This window comes from Rhinolophus sinicus, chromosome 4 (assembly GCF_057876585.1).
Source record: "Rhinolophus sinicus isolate RSI-liver-muscle chromosome 4, RSI-T2T, whole genome shotgun sequence".
Lineage (NCBI taxonomy): Eukaryota > Metazoa > Chordata > Mammalia > Chiroptera > Rhinolophidae > Rhinolophus > Rhinolophus sinicus.
In genome coordinates, this window is record NC_142504.1 from 51,738,157 (window position 1) to 51,755,789 (window position 17,633).

The window sequence follows — 17,633 nt, forward strand, 5'->3', positions numbered from 1 at the left end:
AGCCACGGCCATTGCGGGAGCCTATTTATCCCGATACCTCCCCTGACGTGAGCTCAGAACGCTCCCTTGGCAGCTGAAGGCGCGGCGCGGGCTCCCCCTCGGCCGCTCCACCCCCAGCCCTCTCTTCGCAGAAGCGGTGACATCATCTCCAACGGGCCACAGCCCAGGGCTGGAATCCTGCATTCCCCCAAAGTCCCTCCTTTTTAGTCTGGCCAGTCCTTTCTCTTTGGACCAAGAAAAAGAGCCGCTGGCAATCGTTTTCGACACCGGATCCAAGAGGGTGCAAGAAAGGATTTCAAGAGAGAAAAAGACGCCCTTTTGAGTCAGAGTTGAACTTTGCAGCCTTCTGCCTTACAGGTTCCCCAAGTACAGAGTTCGAGGGAAATGGGAACATCTGCTGCCCTTTATTTCTGAAACATACTTGATTTCTCCAGTAGGGGGCATGAGACGAGCTGAGTAATGAGACAGTCGTGTGGGACCGGGAGAAGTTGTTGGCAGAGGATGGACACATTATAAAACAAACCACCCCACCCCTGCCTCACGTTTTATGGACTTTGTTGTTATCGTCATGGCTAGTACGCATTAGTTTGGGCTCAAGTTTTCCCAGAATGACGTTTGGTCTGTACCTGCACCAGGAACAGAACTGCCTGAATGTGCAATAGCATCTTCTAGTTTGAGAAATGTCTTCCATCTACCAACTCTCCTCCTTCTTCTAACTCCCCATTCCTCTCTTCAACATGAATGAAACCCAGAAGAAAACAGAGAAAACTTCGGACACCACAGTCTGAAAGCCTTTCCCCCTCCATGCCAAATGATTTCCAGCCCAGCAGCCTAAAATCTTCATTTTTGAGGTGCTTGGAAACTGTTATTTAAATTGAGTAAGTAGCTGTAGCATGGAAAGCAAGTGTGTATGTTCTGTTTTCTCTTTTCTCTTATTTTTATTAGGAAGAGGTAGTGAAAACAACCGCTGGTTCAGCTATCCATAGAAAAGGGTGGCTCTATTGTTGCGAGGATACATGTCTTCAGGCAGTAAGATTGCTGGTATATGGTATTTTCTTAGGGCAGTAGAATATGAAAACATGTTCTCTGAATGTTAATATTTAAAATTACAGTTTCATTGGCAATCTGAAGTTAAGGCAGACAGGTTTTTCTCTCTTAAGGCATTACCACCAGTAAAATCTGATGATACTAAACCCCTGGCTTAGTGAAAAAGATTTTCAGTCTGAGTTACTATGAGGGAAGAAGATACAGTTTTGAGAAAGAGTCAAAGTGCCTGCCCTTTTCCTGTGAATTGGTTGAGTAGAGAAAACTTGGAGAGGGCTCATCGGTCTGCAGCCAGTTTGAACCTGTTGCAAGTACCAAGTCACACATCAGGTGCTTCCCTAATGTTTTCCATGGCATGTCCTTCAAGAGGGTGAGAAGTTAAAAGCCCTTCTCTGTAAAGCTTTTTGCTTACCCCATTAAGTCCATTGGTAGTCTACCCCTAGTATTTAGGGAAGTGGGGTTGCAGCAGTGAGGGATTCATCAGGAGATTCTGTCAGCCCACCTCCCTCTTCATGTCCTGCTTTAGCACTCAATCTATTACCCCATACTTGACACTGACTTGCCAAAAACTCCTGTAACTGAGGAAGTTGCCCTGGGTCAGTGACTTCCCTGTGGTGATTCATTTTCAATCTCAAGTGGCTGATTCTCTGCCCATCCTTTAAATGTCTGGAGTTCTCTGGGGCTCCACCCTCAGCCCTCTTCTCTCTCTCTGCACTCCCTGCTACTCCAGGTTTTCCCAGCTTCAGTATTATTGACATTGAGGTTGGATAATTCTTTATTGGGAGGGGGAGGGGGCTGTGTTGTGCATTATAGGTTATAGCATCTCTGGCCTCCTCCCACTAGATGCCACTGGCAGCTTACCCCCCACCCTGTTGTGACAATCAAAGATGTCTCCAGATATTGGCAACTGTTCCCTGGGGGACAAAGTCGCCCTGGGTGGAGAACCATTATTCTATTCTTTGACTTCAGTGACCACCTAGGTGCCAGTGACTTCCACATCCAGACCACTAGCCATGCTGGTCTCTGGAAGTGCTTATCCACCTGTTCCTGGGGTGTTTCCACCTGCATGTCCCACAGTCATCTCAAAACCAGTCAATCCTAAACTGAATTTATTTTCTCTAGCTCAGGACTGAATTCCTAGTGGTCCAAACCAGAAACCTCTCTAAGTCTAAATCTTTCTTTACAGTTACCCACTCTGTTCCACCCACTACCACTGCCTTAGCTCTGACAGTCTTATCTCTTATCTGGATTATGACAGCATCTTCCTCTGTCTTCTCCCAGCCTTCTGCCTTGCCCTACGTATTCTCCACACTGACACCTGAGTGAGCTCCCGAAGGCATATACACCTGTTCATGCCTCTCCCTATCTTTGAATTTATCCATGGCTCCAACCATCCTCTGTGTTAATACCTAATCCTTAAAATGTCTTTCAATGCCCTGAGTGATCTGGCTCCAGAGTACCCTCTGCCTCATACTTGAACCTTCTGCCTCATACTTGAAGCAACATTACACTCATTTTCTCTTGTCCCCATGTCTTTCATCCAGGAATGTTCTCTCTTTCACCTGACTCACTCGTCCTCATCCTTTCAACACAAATCAAATGAAAAGGAGCCATACACTTGAAAGCAAAGGTCTTCTTTTTAAGTTGCTCCTTTTTTTTCTTGCTTTAAGTTGCTTCTTCCATGTTATAGATCCCAGCATTACATAACATAAACCAGAAACCCAATTAACTTTGTCCTTGAAGATGGTAAACTCCCAGACCCACACTCCTCTAGGCTTGTGATATTGTGAGATGATGGGTGTGGGGAGCAGTGTCACTGCAAGTGTGGCATGGAGGCAACGCCCGGAGTCCTCAGCCCAGGGCAAGGGCCTATCCTGTAGTCCCCCAGGCTCTATACTGGGAGCGGAGCCCAGAAACTGAGAAATGATTATGATGAGTGGTTGGTATCATTTCCTCAGGAAGGGACCCTTCTTTCCATTTTTAATTTGGAGGAAGAAGGTGGCAATTTTAGAAAAGGGGCAAGGTGTGTGGAGCATAGCAAGTGCAGGAGCACTGCTTTCCTGACTGATTTTGTCCCCTCGTGTTTGGTTACCTGCTGAACACTTAGTGGAGAAACATCACTTCTCATCACCTCTCCTCCCCCCATTTAAAACGTGGATGCCCTTCAGGATGTTAGTGGCACCACTGCCACTGCATTTCCTGTTGGCAGCAGAGAGCAAATGAAAACAGAAGCTGCAGCGGGCAGCGACCCAGGCAGAAATAGCTCCTGCGCGGTTCACCGGAGCCTTCCCAGGCCCCTGGACTCGGCTCCCGGCCGCGCGTCCTGATCCCAATAGCTGTAGAAGCCGTCGCGTGGACCCGCAGCAACTTCGCCTAGATCACACTCGGGTACAGTGCCGGAGAGCCACGCGCCGCTGCCCGTGCCTGGGCTGCACTGCGACCCGGCTGCTCAGCGCCCGCTTGGGCTCGGGCTAGCCCTTGCGGGGCAGCGGGCGTAACGGACCGCGATGCCAGGGTGCGCTCCCCTCCGTGGGGCCCTGGGGACCCTGGGCGCCTGGCTGCTGGGCGGCTTCTGGGTTTGGGCGCTGGGCAGCCTCTGCGGCCTAGGGGCGGCGGTGCCGCCAGCGGGAACTTGGGGCAACCCCGCGGCGCCGCGCCCGTGCCAGGCGCCGCAGCAGTGGGAGGGGCGGCAGGTGCTGTACCGGCAGAGCAGCGGGCGCAACAGCCGCGCCTTGCTCTCGTACGACGGTCTCAACCAGCGCGTGCGGGTGCTGGACGAAAGGAAGGCGTTGATCCCTTGCAAGAGGTACGCTCGGCGCGGGGTGGGCGGTCGCGGAGGCCGGATCTGGGGAGGCCTCGGGGGCTGCGCCGGGGCGCTGGATTCCAGTTGCTCGCGGCGCCCCCCTCCTGCTAAAGAGAAACTTCACAGGGAGGATCCCTTGGGCATAGACAGCACAGTAGAGGGTCGGTGGAGGGCTGGACCCACCGAGGGCAGCCTGTCGGCGGGCCCTCACTGAGACCCAGTGGGGCGTTGGCCCATAAAGAAGGAGCCGGTAGGGGCGGGATTACACTGCAGGACGCCCAGGGGCCCAGGCCCCAGGCTCTTGGAGCCCCCTTTAGCGCAGGGCATGCCTCTGCACTATCTCATCTCTTCCAGGAGCCATCTGCCAGGGAGGCACCAGAACATACAGTTTGTTAAAAAAATAAGTCTTTACATTTCAAGGGAATACGACAGCTCTACAAAAGGTGTGGGGAATCCACCAAAGAAAAATGTCACCCTCAAATTCATAAGTGTTACAACTATTAAAATTTCGGTCTACTCCCTTAAATCTTTTTAAAGCAAGCTTGACATACTGTAATCAAAAAACATATTGTTTGTATCTTTTTTATGTAAAATGATCTCTTATGTGTTCTTATTTGCCTTTTTATTAGTTGGACTCCTACCTATTTTTAATGGCTGCACAGTATTCCATTGAGGGGCTATGCTGTAATTTTTATAAACCACTGGTCTGATAATTCACCTTTCCGCATCTGTTGTGACAAAGGACATACTCTTTCTGAGACCTCATGTTGCTTCTGACCCCTTTAAGACTTGATTTCTATTTTGGGATCACCACCTGTCAATTCCACCGCCTTCCTGTTTCTCTGTGTGTGTTCCTCTCAGAGTTATGCTGGTTTCTCTGTATGGCATTTGCACCATTAGGAGATGCCACGTGAATGTCCATGAGTTAAGGCTCCAGTGGGGAGTAAGATCTGCAGCAAATCTTGATAGCATTTCACCTAAAGCATTTGTTTGAGCATTAGGCATCTTGGAGAAGGTATGGAAGTGACAGATTCTGTCAAAGAAGTACATTCAAGAATGCAAGATAATGCATTATAAAATGTAAAACATGCGTACTGAGGAGGCTGGTAATGGCTGAGTCATCATGGGCTCTGGAAATATCTGTGAGATACTCGAGAACCTGAATGGTTCAGTTAGGTCTCCAAAGACATACTAATAATAGCAACAACCAACATTTGAGCACTTATTATGTACCAAGAATGGTGCTGAGCACTTTCCACATATTACATGATTTAGTTTAAATCTCACAAGAACTTGACAGTGTAAGGTTTAGGATCTCTATTTTACAGACAGAGAATCTGAGGTCTAGGAACATGAAACAACTTTCTCAAGATCACACAGCTGGGACTTGAGGAAGCTGGTGGAGTCTGACACCTGTGATATACCAGTCTCTTATTTGTTCGTTCATTCATTCATTCATTCCACATACCTGTGTGTGTGTGAGTGTGTGTGTGTGCGCGCTCACGTGCGCACGCGAGTGCAGCACTGTATGTAAACAGAGTGGGTCCTGGGATTCAGGGAGATCATCGTCTGTGGGTGGAGTCACATAAATAAAAATTTCCCCTACAGTGAGCTGAGGGATGGGTTGAATGTGATGAGACCCCTCAGATGGGTACCTAATCCAGGCTTCCTGGAGGACGTGAAACATGAGCAAGTCCCAGAACCCTTGTGTGAGCTGACTAGAGGAGGTGTGGAGGGAAGAATGGTCCAGGGGATGTGAGTGTATTCCAGGCTTGGCTTGTGTGCCATCCTGGAGCAGATGTGGCTGAGTACATTCCAAGAACTGTAGGCCACTCACTACTAGGACTGAAGTACAGAGTATGATGAGAGGTTGGGGGTCCACTGAAGGGCTTTATACAGTGGAATAGCATGATTGGATAATATAGAGATCACTAGACACATGGTTGAGAATGTAGAAGAGCAAGAGTGGAAGCAAGAACATGCCTTAGGAGACTTGTAGAGGTCCAGGTGAAGGACAGGTAGTAGCAATGGTGACAGTGAGAAGCGGACACATTAGGGAAGTATTGAAGATGTTTACTGAAGGCTGTGCAGGTGATTAGCCGGCATGTGGATGGGGCGGTGATGGAGAAGGAAGTGTCATTTTTGGCTTCTGAAGCTGCCCATCTGATTGCATGGAGTAGATGGTGATGATGGTGCTGCTCACAGAGACAGGCATTGGCTTTCTGCACTTCTGCTGAAGGGTTGGTTGCTTCGCTTTATTTGTGTTGATGTGAAGGCTGGCACAGTAGTGGTATGTTGATGAATAGTTGTGTTGAAGGTGGACTGGATGGCCCAAAGCACACTGTGGAAGCAGAGGAGTGTGGACAGGAGAAGGATGGGTTCATCCTCCAGAGGTAGTATTTTCAAAATTTAAGAAATTAAGCTTTGGAATCAGACAGACCTGGGTCTGATTCCAGATTCCTAATGTGGGACTTTGGGTAAGTTCCTAAAGCTTTCTGAGGCTCAGATTCCTCATTTACAAAGAGGAAATACTAATAATGCCTACTTGATTGGATTGCTGTGGGGATTAAGTGAGCTCAAGCGTGTAAAGCACATGGGGCAGTGTCTGACACACAGAGGGTGCTCAGCACATGGCCACACTTGGCACTGTCACCACCATCATTGTCATCACCCTGGTGAATTTACCATGGTACAGAGACTCGCTGCCAGCCCTGTGGGCTCAGAAACTTGATCCCTCAGTGAACTCAAAGACCCTTCTTTTGGGAGCTGAATTGGAGTAAACAAACTCAAACGCTAAACTGCATATTTCCATGAGTGCTATAGCTGGCATGGGGGCCAGAATTCTCAAATCCACAAGAGTAGGTCATTCTCTCCCTGTAGGCAGAACTGTGTGAGAGCCAAATTATAATCAGGAGATTGTAAGCCGAGTTGGAGCAAATTCATTGAATCTAATGATTGCCTGCTCTAGGCTAGGCTGTATGCTCAATATTCAGCTTTCCATCATGAATAACAGGCCAGCCCAGGCTAATCAGTCTAAGATAAAGTGATACGTTCATGTTCACCATAGAGATGCCTTGTCACTAGCTCACTGCCAGTCTTGATTCCCCCCACTGTGTACAGAGTCTTGGTGGGTATTACTCAGGTCTGCCTTAGCAACCCTTCTTTTATGAATCCATTGATATGGTCTTTAGATGTGTGTAGTATATCTTTAGTGGGATCACAGCCAAATCTTGCGGGCCTAGAAGCTTTTTTGTCCCATGCGGTGATTTCTCATTTCCCTGCCCTGATCCATCAAGTGTTGATTTCACAGTTTAAACTTTTAGAAGACAATTTTATTCCTTTCTTTCTAATTTCTTGGCAAGGTTTTGTCTCACAGTCCTGTCTCTGGCTGTAAGTCACATGTAGAAAAGAATGTTTAATGCATAAATGTGTTTAACAGCTCTTTAAATGTAGATTTGTTGGAACAAACTCAGAAACTTTTTCAGGTATTAGTAGTCTGGCCAAGAAACCAGATGTTATTTGAAGAAAATGTGGATGGGTTGTCTCTGTATATTTATTAGTAAGTTGAGAAGTAAGTTTTACAATTGGATCAACTTCTTAAGATTTTTATTTTGCATCAAGATAGTTATGGAAAATCAAACTGATAGTTACCATGGAATGACTAGGATTTTCCAGACTCTCTTTACCCTGAGATTATGGAAAAGATTAAACAATTTTACATATTTCAGATAAGACAAGCTTTAGCAGAGAATGGGAAATGTTAGTAATTGATACTATTTTGTTTTCTGGCTCAACTGTCTTTCCAGACTCTTTGATTAAACTCACACGTATTACATTTGGAAGACTGGAGGAAAAGCAAGAAGATTATTTTCATAATCAGTGAACATGTTGAATTTTGTGGAAGAAATGATGTCAACACTGAATGAATTTTGTTAGGCCACCAGTAACTGACTGCTCCCACTTACAAAACAGTGGCTTGGGTATTGCAATTAATGAAGCTACTCATGTAGAGTGAGCAGAGAGGCATTAAGAAAATATGCGTCAGTAAGTCAGGGATATAGCTTTAGGAGATTATTCAACAACAATCCTAAAATGGGCAGAGGACCTGAATAGACATTTCTCCAAAGAGGATGTACAGATGGCCAATAGATACATGAAAAGATGCACAATGTCACTAATCATCAGGGAAATGCAAATTAAAACCACAATGAGATACCAACCTCACTCCTGTCAGAATGGCCATCATCAGTAAATCAATAAGCAACAAGTGTTGGTGAGGATGTGCAGAAAAGAGAACCCTTGTGCACTGTTGGTGGGATTGCAAATGGGTGCACCTGCTATGGAAAACAGTATGGAGGTTAAAATAATTAAGAATAGAACTACCTTGTGACCCAGCAATCCCACTTCTGGGTATTTATCTGAAGAAATCCAAACACTAATTCAAGAAGATATGTGCATCCCTATGTTCACTGCAGCATTATTTATAATAGCCAAGATATGGAAGCAACCTAACTGCCATCAATAGACAACTGGGTAAAGAAATTGTGGTACAGATATACAATGGAATATTTCCCTGCCATAAAAAACAATGACATCTTACCATTTGTGACAACATGGATGGACCTATAGGGTATCATGCTAAATGAAAAAGTCAGACAGAGAAAGACAAATACCATATATTTCAGTTTTATGTGGAATCTAAAAAACAAAATAAATGAACAAACAAAATAGAAACAAACTCATAGATACAGAGAACAACCTAATGGTTGCCAGATGGGAGTGGAGGTTTGGGGGTCTGGATAAAAAAGGTGAAGGGATTAAGAAGTAGAAATGAATAGTTACAAAACAGTCATTGGGATGTTAAGTACAGCACAGGGGATATAGTCAATAATGTTGTAATAACTAGGTATGGTGTCAGGTGGTTACTAGGCTTATTGGGGATCACTTTGTAAATTATATAAATGTCTAACTACTATGCTGTACACCTGAAACTAATATAATATTGTAGGTCAACTGTAATTAAGATAATTTTAAAAATTAAAAAAAACAAAACAGCAAGCAATCCTACCTGTTTGGGGATTTTGTGTGTGTGTGTGTGTGTGTGTGTGTGTGTGTGTGTGTGTGAAAGATGAAAAGAAAAACGTCTTAAATAGATTGGCAAGTGGGTTTTTTATTCAAATTCTGATCAGTCCATGCATGTCTCAGCTTTCTCAGAGCATTTTATTTCTTGGAGAACATAATATTATTTGTCTTCTCCATTTTTTCAGAAAACAACCTAGTGTCATGGAGAGAGCATGGGCATCCTTAGATAGCCATGGGATGCCAAACATCGCTTCTAATTCTGGCTTCACCACAAGGTCCTTACCTTCTCAGAACATCAGTGTTTTTCATCTTTTAATTTAATAATATCTACAATGTTGATACTAAATAATACTTAGGCCTTCTTCCTTAAGTTAGGTACAGATAAGATTAAATGAAACCAAGAGATCACTAATTGTGCTTTTCTTTTCTTTTTTTTTTTAAATTTTTATTGGGGAACAGTGTGTTTTTCCAGGACCCATCAGCTCCAAGGCAAATCATTGTTGTTGTTTTTTTCAATCTAGTTGTGGAGGGTGCAGCTCACTGGCCAATGTGGGAATCAAACCGGCGACCTGGGTATTATGAGCACTGCACTCTGACCAACTGAGCAAACCAGCTGCCCCTAATCATGCTTTTCTTATATCAGGCTGATTTCTGTTTTTACCATGATGCAATGGACTTGACATAGATTCTAAAATTTTACTCTACTTGTCCCTTTATGCAGGTAAATTCAGAGGAGTTATTTTTATTCCTTCTCCTTTTCACCTAAGCTGCTGTTCATGTATAAAGAAAAGAGGTTACCCTCAAATGCTTTGGACCCAAACTCAGAAGGCTCTCCTCTGTCTATGAAGTCTCCTGTGTACCCAATGGAACTGAATGGAACTGCTCACAGAAGTGTTCATCCAAGTACCTGATGGGGCAGATTCATTCTAAGGGATGTTGTTATCACACTGGGTAACTTTAATGATCACATGTGTTTGAAAATCACGATAAGAGTCTTTTTTCTCCAAATATGTAATTTTATTTTATTTTTTTTTAATTTATTGGGGTGACAATTGTTAGTGAAATTACATAGATTTCAGGTGTACAATTCTGTATTCCATCATCTATAAATCACTTTGTGTGTTCACCATCCAGAGTGAATTCTCCTTCCATCACCATATATTTGATCCCTTTTACCCTCATCTACCACCCCTCTCCCCCCTTACCCTCTGGAGAGGCTGTAGAGAAAAACGAATCCTCATACACTGTTGGTGGCAATGCAGATTGGTGCAGCGGCTATGGAAGGCAGTGTGGAGGTCCCTCAAAAAATTACGAATAGAATTACCATATGACCCAGCAATCCCTCTCCTGGCTATCTACCCCAAAAATCTGAAAACATTTATACATAAAGACAAGTGTGCTCCAATGTTCATTCCTTGTTGATTTTCAAAGACCAGGTTCACAAATGTACACATGTGTGGCTCTGGATGCTGACTTGATTATGACAATACAGACTCTTCACATGTGGAGTGGTATCCTCACCTGGATGCGCCAAATTAAGAATCCATCTCCCAAGCATAATAAGAAAGTGATGTGAAATGGAAAAGCCCCTCCACACCCATCCAGGTTCCTCAGGGGGAGATGAGTACATTGCTTCCTTAATATTGTCACTTAGGCTACATTTCTCCAGGTATAATAACATTGTATTAAAACATTCAGTGCAAAAATAAAAGCAAGTTCATAGCACAGCTCATCCCATAAGTCTTAGTTATAGACCAAGGCATGGTAGCACAACCCATAAAAACATTTATGTTGGGAAAATATGTACTGCACGTCTGCTTGAACTGTGGGTTCTTGGTTAATAAAAAACAAACAAACAAACAAAAAACTGGTTGAATGAAGCTTGTTACCTTCAGCAAAATGTAGCTCTAATGGGTAGATAAAACTCACTAAAACAATATCTAATTATAACCACCATAAGATAATACGTTATTAAGCATGTGAGTGATGAATAACTGAGACTGGGGAGGTGAGTGGAACTACATTCGGTTTATAGCATCTGTAAGCAATATGGTATGTATCTACGCTCACATTTGCATATTCATCCCTTTTTGATGAGGGGAGCATTATGAATTATACCAGATATTTCACATTAGAGTACAATTCAGTGCCAAATTGACAGGTATTTGATAGGTTGGAGCTGGAGATAGTAAGGATTGAAATAGATCTTTTTTTTTTTAATTAAAGTTTATTGGGGTGACAATTGTTAGTAAAGATACATAGATTTCAGGTGTACAATTCTGTAATACATCATCTATAAATCCCACTGTGTGTTCACCACCCAGAGTCAGTCCTCTTTCTATCAACATATATTTGATCCCCTTTACCCTCGTCTACCACCCTCCTCCCCCTTACACTCTGGTAACCACTAAACCATTGTCTGTGTCTATGAGTTTTTGTTTCTCATTTGTTTGTCTTGTTCTTTTGTTGTTTTTGGTTTATATATCACACATTAGTGAAATAATATGGTTCTCTGCTTTTTTGTCTGACTTATTTCGCTTAGCATTATAATCTCAAGATCCATCCATGTCCTATTTCATCTTTTCTTACCACTGAATAGTATTCCATTGTGTATAGATACCACAACTTCTTTATCCATTCATCTATCGAAGGACATTTCGTTTTTTTCCATGTCTTGGCCACCGTAAATAAAGCTGCAATGAACATTGGAGCACAGGTGTCTTTATGTATAAGTGTTCTCAGATTTTTTGTGTAGATACCCAGGAGAGGGATTGCTGGGTCATATGGTAATTCTATTCGTAATTTTTTGAGGGACCTCCACACTGCCTTCCATAGCGGCTGCACCAGTCTGCATTCCCACCAACAGTGTATGAGGGTTCCTTTTTCTCCACAGCCTCTCCAACACTTGTTACTATTTGTCTTGTTGATGATAGCCATTCTGACTGGGGTGAGGTGATATCTCATTGTGATTTTGATTTGCATTTCTCTGATGATTAGTGCTGTTGAGCATTTTTTCATATGTCTATTTGCCATTTGTACGTCCTCTTTGGAGAAATGTCTCTTCAGGTCCTCTGCCCATTTTTTCAATTGGGTTGTTGGTTTTTTTGTTGTTGAGTTGCATGAGTTCCTTGTATATTTTGGATATTAGCCCCTCATCAGAGGCACTGTTTGCAAAAATCTTCTCCCATTCAGTTGGTTGCTTCTTTATTTTGTCAATGGTTTCTTTTGCTGTGCAGAAGCTTTAAAGTTTGATATAGTCCCATTCATTTATTTTAGCTTTCACTTCCCTTGCCTTTGGAGACTAATTCATGAAATGCTCTTTGAACCCAAGGTCCATAAGTTTAGTACCTATGTTTTCTTCTATGAAGTTTATTGTTTCAGGACTTACGCTATGTCTTTGATCCATTTTGAATTAATTTTGGTACTTGGTGACAGATAGCAGTCCAGTTTCATTCTTTTGCACATGGCTTTCCAATTCTGCCAGCACCATTTATTGAAGAGGCTGTCTTTTCTCCATTGTATGTTTTCTTCTTCTTTGTCAAAAATTATCTGTCCATGTTTACGTGGTTTTTTATCTGAGTTCTCAATTCTATTCCATGGGTCTACGTGTCTGTTTTTCTGCCAATACCATGCTGTTTTGATTATTGTTGCCTTGTACTACAAGCTAAAGTCAGGGAGTGTGATACCTCCAGTATTGTTCTTTTTTCTTAAGATTGCTTTGGCTATTTGGGGTCTTTTGTGGTTCCAAACAAATCTGAGTATTTTTTGTTCTATTTCTTTAAAAAATGTCATTGGGATTTTGATAGGGATTACATTAAATCTGTATATTGCTTTGGGTAATATAGCCATTTTAAATATGTTGGTTCTTCCAATACAGTAGTTTTCTTTTTTTGTGTTGTCCTTACCAGGTTTTGGTATCAGGGTAATGGTGGCCTCGTAAAATGAGTTAGGGAGTACTGTCTCTTCTTCAATTTTTTGGAAGAGTTTGAGCAGGATTGGTATTAGATCCTCTTTGAAGGTTTGGTAGAATTCACTAGTGAAGCCATCTGGTCCCGGACTTTTGCTTTTGGGAAGGTTTTGGATGACTGATTCAATTTCATTACTGGTGATCAGTCTGTTTAGACTTTCCAGTTCTTCATGGTTTATCTTAGGAAGGCTATATGGTTCTAAAAACTTGTCCATTTCTTCTAGGTTATTGAATTTGGTGGCATATAGTCCTTCATAGTATTCTTGGATGATCTTTTGTATTTCTGTGGCATTTGTGATAACTTCCCCCTTTTCATTTCTAATTTTGTTTATTAGTGTCTTCTCTCTTTTTATCTTAGTGAGTCTAGCCAAGGGTTTGTCAATTTTGTTAATCTTTTCAAAGAACCAGATCTTTGTCACATTAATATTTTCTATTGTCTTTTTGTTCTCTATTTCATTTAGTTCTGCTCTGATTTTTATTATTTCCTTTCTTCTGCTGACCTTGGGTTTCATTTGTTCTTCTTTTTCTAGTTCTTTAAGGTGTAATGTGAGGTTATTTATCTGGGATTTTTCTTGTTTCTTGAGATAGGCCTGTAATGATATAAATTTCCCTCTTAACACTGCTTTCGCTGCATCCCAAATATTTTGGTAGGATGTATTTTCATTGTCGTTTGTTTCTATGTATCTTTTGATCTCTCCTCTAATTTCTTCTTTGACCCCATCATTCTTTAAAAGTATGTTGTTTCATCTCCATGTATTTGTGGTTTTCCCTGCTTTCTTTTAGCAGTTGATATCCAATTTCAAAGCTTTGTGATCAGAGAATATGCTTGGTATGATTTCAATCTTCTTAAATTTACTGAGGCTAGTTTTATGTCCCAATATATGTTCTATCCTTGAGAATGTTCCATGGACACTAGAAAAAAATGTGTAGTCTGATGTTTTAGGATGAAGTGCTCTATAAATATCGATTATGTCCATTTCCTCTAATGTGTCATTTAGGGCTGCTATTTCGTTATTTATTTTCTGTTTGGATGATTTATCCATAGCTGTCAATGATGTATTTAGGTCCCCTAGTATAATTGTGTTTTGGTCAATTTCTCCCTTTAGTTCTGTTAGTAGTTACTTGGTATATTTCGGTGCTCCCTGATTGGGGGCATAAATATTGATGACTGTTATGTCTTCTAGTTGTATAGTCCCCTTTACCATTATGAAATGTCCATCTTTGTCTCTTGTTACCTTTTTCACACTGAGGTCTGTTTCATCTGATATCAGTATGGCTACACCTGATTTTCTCTGGATACAGTTTGCTTGGAGTGTCAATTTGCACCCTTTCACTTTGAGTCTACACTTGTCCTTGTAGCTGAGATGTGTCTGTTGGAGACAGCATATGGTTGCGTTTAGTTATTGATCCAATCTGCTACTCTGTGCCTTTATATTCGTGAGTTCAGTCCATTTACATTTAGGGTGATTATGGATATGTGAGGATTTCCTGTCATTCTATCTTTAGTTTTCTGGTAAGGCTGTGTCTCCATTGTTTCTTTGCCTTTTTATTGTTGTCTATTATTTCTGTATGGTGGTATTCTATGATGTTTCCCTCTGTTTCTTCTTTTATTATAGTATATATTTCAGTTCTGGATTTTTTTTTTTTTTTGAGTGGTTACCATTAAGTTTATGTAAAAGAAAGTTTGATATTTAGAGTATTCCATTTTCTTCAGCACGCGTACTTTCTCCATTCCCGTATTCCGGTTCAGGCCTTTAGTCTCCCCCTTTTTATGTTTTGGTTGTCACAAATTGTCCCTGTTTATGGTGATCGAATAGCCTCCTTTAGTATTTCTTGTAGTGCAGGTCGTGTATTAGAAAATTCCCTCAGCTTCTGTATGTCTGGAAAGGTCTTTATTCCTCCTTCATATCTTAAGGATATCTTTGCTGGATATATTACTCTTGGCTTATAATTTCTCTCTTTCAATAGTTTGAATGTTTGTTTCCTCTCCCTCCTGGCTTGTAGAGTTTCTGCTGAAAAATCTGATGATAATCTAATGGGCTTTCCTTTGTAGGTTACCATTTTGTTTTCCCCGGCTGCCTTGAGGATTCTTTCTTTGTCGTTGATTTTAGACAGCTTCAATACAATGTGCCTTGGAGAAGGCCTGTTGTGATTGAGGTAATTAGGTGTTCTATTTGCTTCTTGGATTCGAGGATCCAGTTCTGTCCACAAGTTTGGGAAGTTCTCATTGACAATTTGTTTGAATATATTCTCTGTTCCTTTCTCTCTTTCTTCTCCTTCTAGTAGGCCCATTATTCTTATATTGCTCTTTCTGATGGAGTGAGAAAGTTCTTGTAGAGTTCTTTCATTTCTTTTATGTCTCAAGTTTCTTTCTTCTTCCATCTGTGTAATTTCCAGGTTTCTATCTTCAATGTCACTGATTCTTTCCTCCATCTGGTCAACTCTACTACCTAAGCCGGTTATTTCATTTTTAATATCTTCTATTGAGTTCTTAATCTCCAGAAATTCTATTTTTTTCTTTTCTAAAATTTCAAACTCTTTCGTAAAATGCTCATGTTGTTCTTTGATTGTGTTTCTGAGTTCATTAAACTGCCTTTCTGTGTTTTCTCGCATCTCGTTGAGTTTTTTCAGAACTGCAATCTTGAATTCTTTGTCATTTAAGTCACATATTTCCATATCTTTAAGTTCCTTTTCTGGAGACTTTTCACTTTCTTTCTGAGCTGTCTTGTTGCCTTGGTTATTCATGGCAATTAATGATTTATTATTTCTCTTCCTAGACATCTACAGGAGTGGCTTCTGCAACAGGTTGTTAGGAAGAGGTCTTTCTTTTGTTTTCCAGTACTTGTTGGTAGAATGTTTTATTTTCTCTCTGACTGCAGCCTTTTTTTTTCTCTCTCACATGGTAGTGCTATGTTTTCTCTGCACTATTCCAGCTTCTCACACAATGGGGGGATTTCCTGGGAGACGGGCTTCTCCTCTGTTAATAGTTCACCTGGGTCACAGAGCTCAGTGTCTGTGTGGGTATGCAGAGAGCTTTTGAAGTTCCAAAGCTCTTCCTGCACCAGATTCAGAGCCTGTATGTTTCAGCAGTTCTGTTTACTCCTGCAGGGATCCGCCCAGATATGTGGGGCCAAAGGCGGGGTGAGTTGTGAGAGGTGGCCCAGAGCAATGGCGGTGACCGCCACCACAGCAGGTCGTGCTTCCACAGCTCCCTCCCCGTTGCTGGAACTAGTTGGGCTGTGAATCTTTGTCTGCGGTCCACAGTTCTCAGAAGAGCAAATACTCTGCTATTCTGATCTGACACCGCCACTGTTCTGCCTCCAGCACTGGGCTGGTGGGGGCAGGGCAAGCTCTGGGAGGGTAGGGAGCAGGAGGCTAGTCTGAGTGCCTAAGGTTTCTGTTCTCTGCTCAGCAGTGAAGGCTTAAACCACGGTTTTCAGCCTTCTTCCTTCAGTGTTTTCTCCGAGGTCTCTGCTGTGAGCGTTGCGTTCAGCCGTGTTATATGCTGCCCCCTCAGCCCTGTGGGCCATAAGCGGAGCCCTAGCAGTCCGACTTCTTCCTTCTCCCACAGCTGCAGTAGCTCCGGGATGCAGCGAGCTCGGAGCACTGAGCTAGGTCTGCGTCCTACACCCACTGGCTCCATCACCACACTTCTCCCTTCCCTCCTTCTCCGCTTGCGCGATTCGCCCACCTTTAGGTGAATTCAGTAGTCGGCCTCTTCGTCTTGCCTGTGTGCTGTGCAGGGAGTCCTTTGTGGAGTTATTGTTGTTCGATTAGTTATAAATTCCAGGGTTGCTTTACAGAGGCTCACCTCACACCGCCATTTTGATCCGGATTCCGTAATTTTATTTTATTTTGAAACTATTTCACACTTACAGAAAAATTGCAGTTATAGTCCACAACCACCATTTTCCCCCCTGAAACATTTGAGAGTGAGTTGCCAACTTAATATCTCCACAACCCCCAAATTCTTCAGTAAGCATTTTCTACCAACAAGGACACTCTCCTGCAACACAACCATCAAAAAAAAAAAAAAAAAAAAAAAAAAAAAAGTGACATGGTTTTATTTCTACCATTTCAAATTTCAGGTCTTATTCAAGTTTTGCCAGTTGTTCTTTTTATGTTCTTTATAGCAAAAGAATCCAGTTTATATTCAAGCATTGCATTTAGGTGTTGTGTCTTTTTGGTCTCTTTCTGTCTGGAGCAGTATCTCAGTCTTTCTTTCACTTCGATACTTTTGAAGATTATAGGCCAATTTTTTAGCAGGATGTTCCTCAATTTGGGTTTGCTTGATGTTTCCTCATAATTTAGATTCAAGTTGTTTACCTATGGTAGGAATATTACCGAGGTAATATTCTTTTTACGTCCTGGTGTTACTTAGATCACTTGATTAAATCATGTCTGCAAAATTTGTTTAGTGTGAAGTGACACTTTTTACTTTGTAGATGGTAAGTATTTTGTTGGGAGATATTTTTAAACTATGTACAGATCCCATTCTTCATTACATTTTCAATTTATCCTTTTATATCAGCATGGACTCAAGGATTCTCATTGTATTTCATTTGCTCTCATTGCTTATTTTGATGTTCAAATTGTCTGAGATTTAGCCAGTGGGACCCTCTTCAAGTTGGCTTCCATGTTTTTTTGACATGTCTCTCTTATTCTTTGAGCACTTCCTTGCTTTCTGGCACCACAAGATATTTCAAGATTATCTGTGTTTCCCCTGCCACAGTGTTT

The 17,633-nt window shown here is 42.1% G+C and overlaps 1 protein-coding gene across 2 annotated transcripts in view; it reads left to right on the plus strand.

The window, feature by feature from the left end:
• The first annotated feature begins 3,287 nt into the window (after window positions 1-3,287).
• The window catches only part of EPDR1 (ependymin related 1), a 44,034-nt gene continuing 29,688 nt past the window's right edge, over window positions 3,288-17,633 (plus strand). Inside the window, exon 1 of one of the 2 annotated variants that reach the window (XM_019710248.3) lies at window positions 3,288-3,850. In XM_019710248.3, the coding sequence (XP_019565807.2) occupies window positions 3,552-3,850 (299 nt within the window). In that variant the 5' untranslated portion in view covers window positions 3,288-3,551. The remainder of the gene's footprint in view (window positions 3,851-17,633) is intronic. The other variant, XM_019710249.3, reaches the window with a different exon arrangement.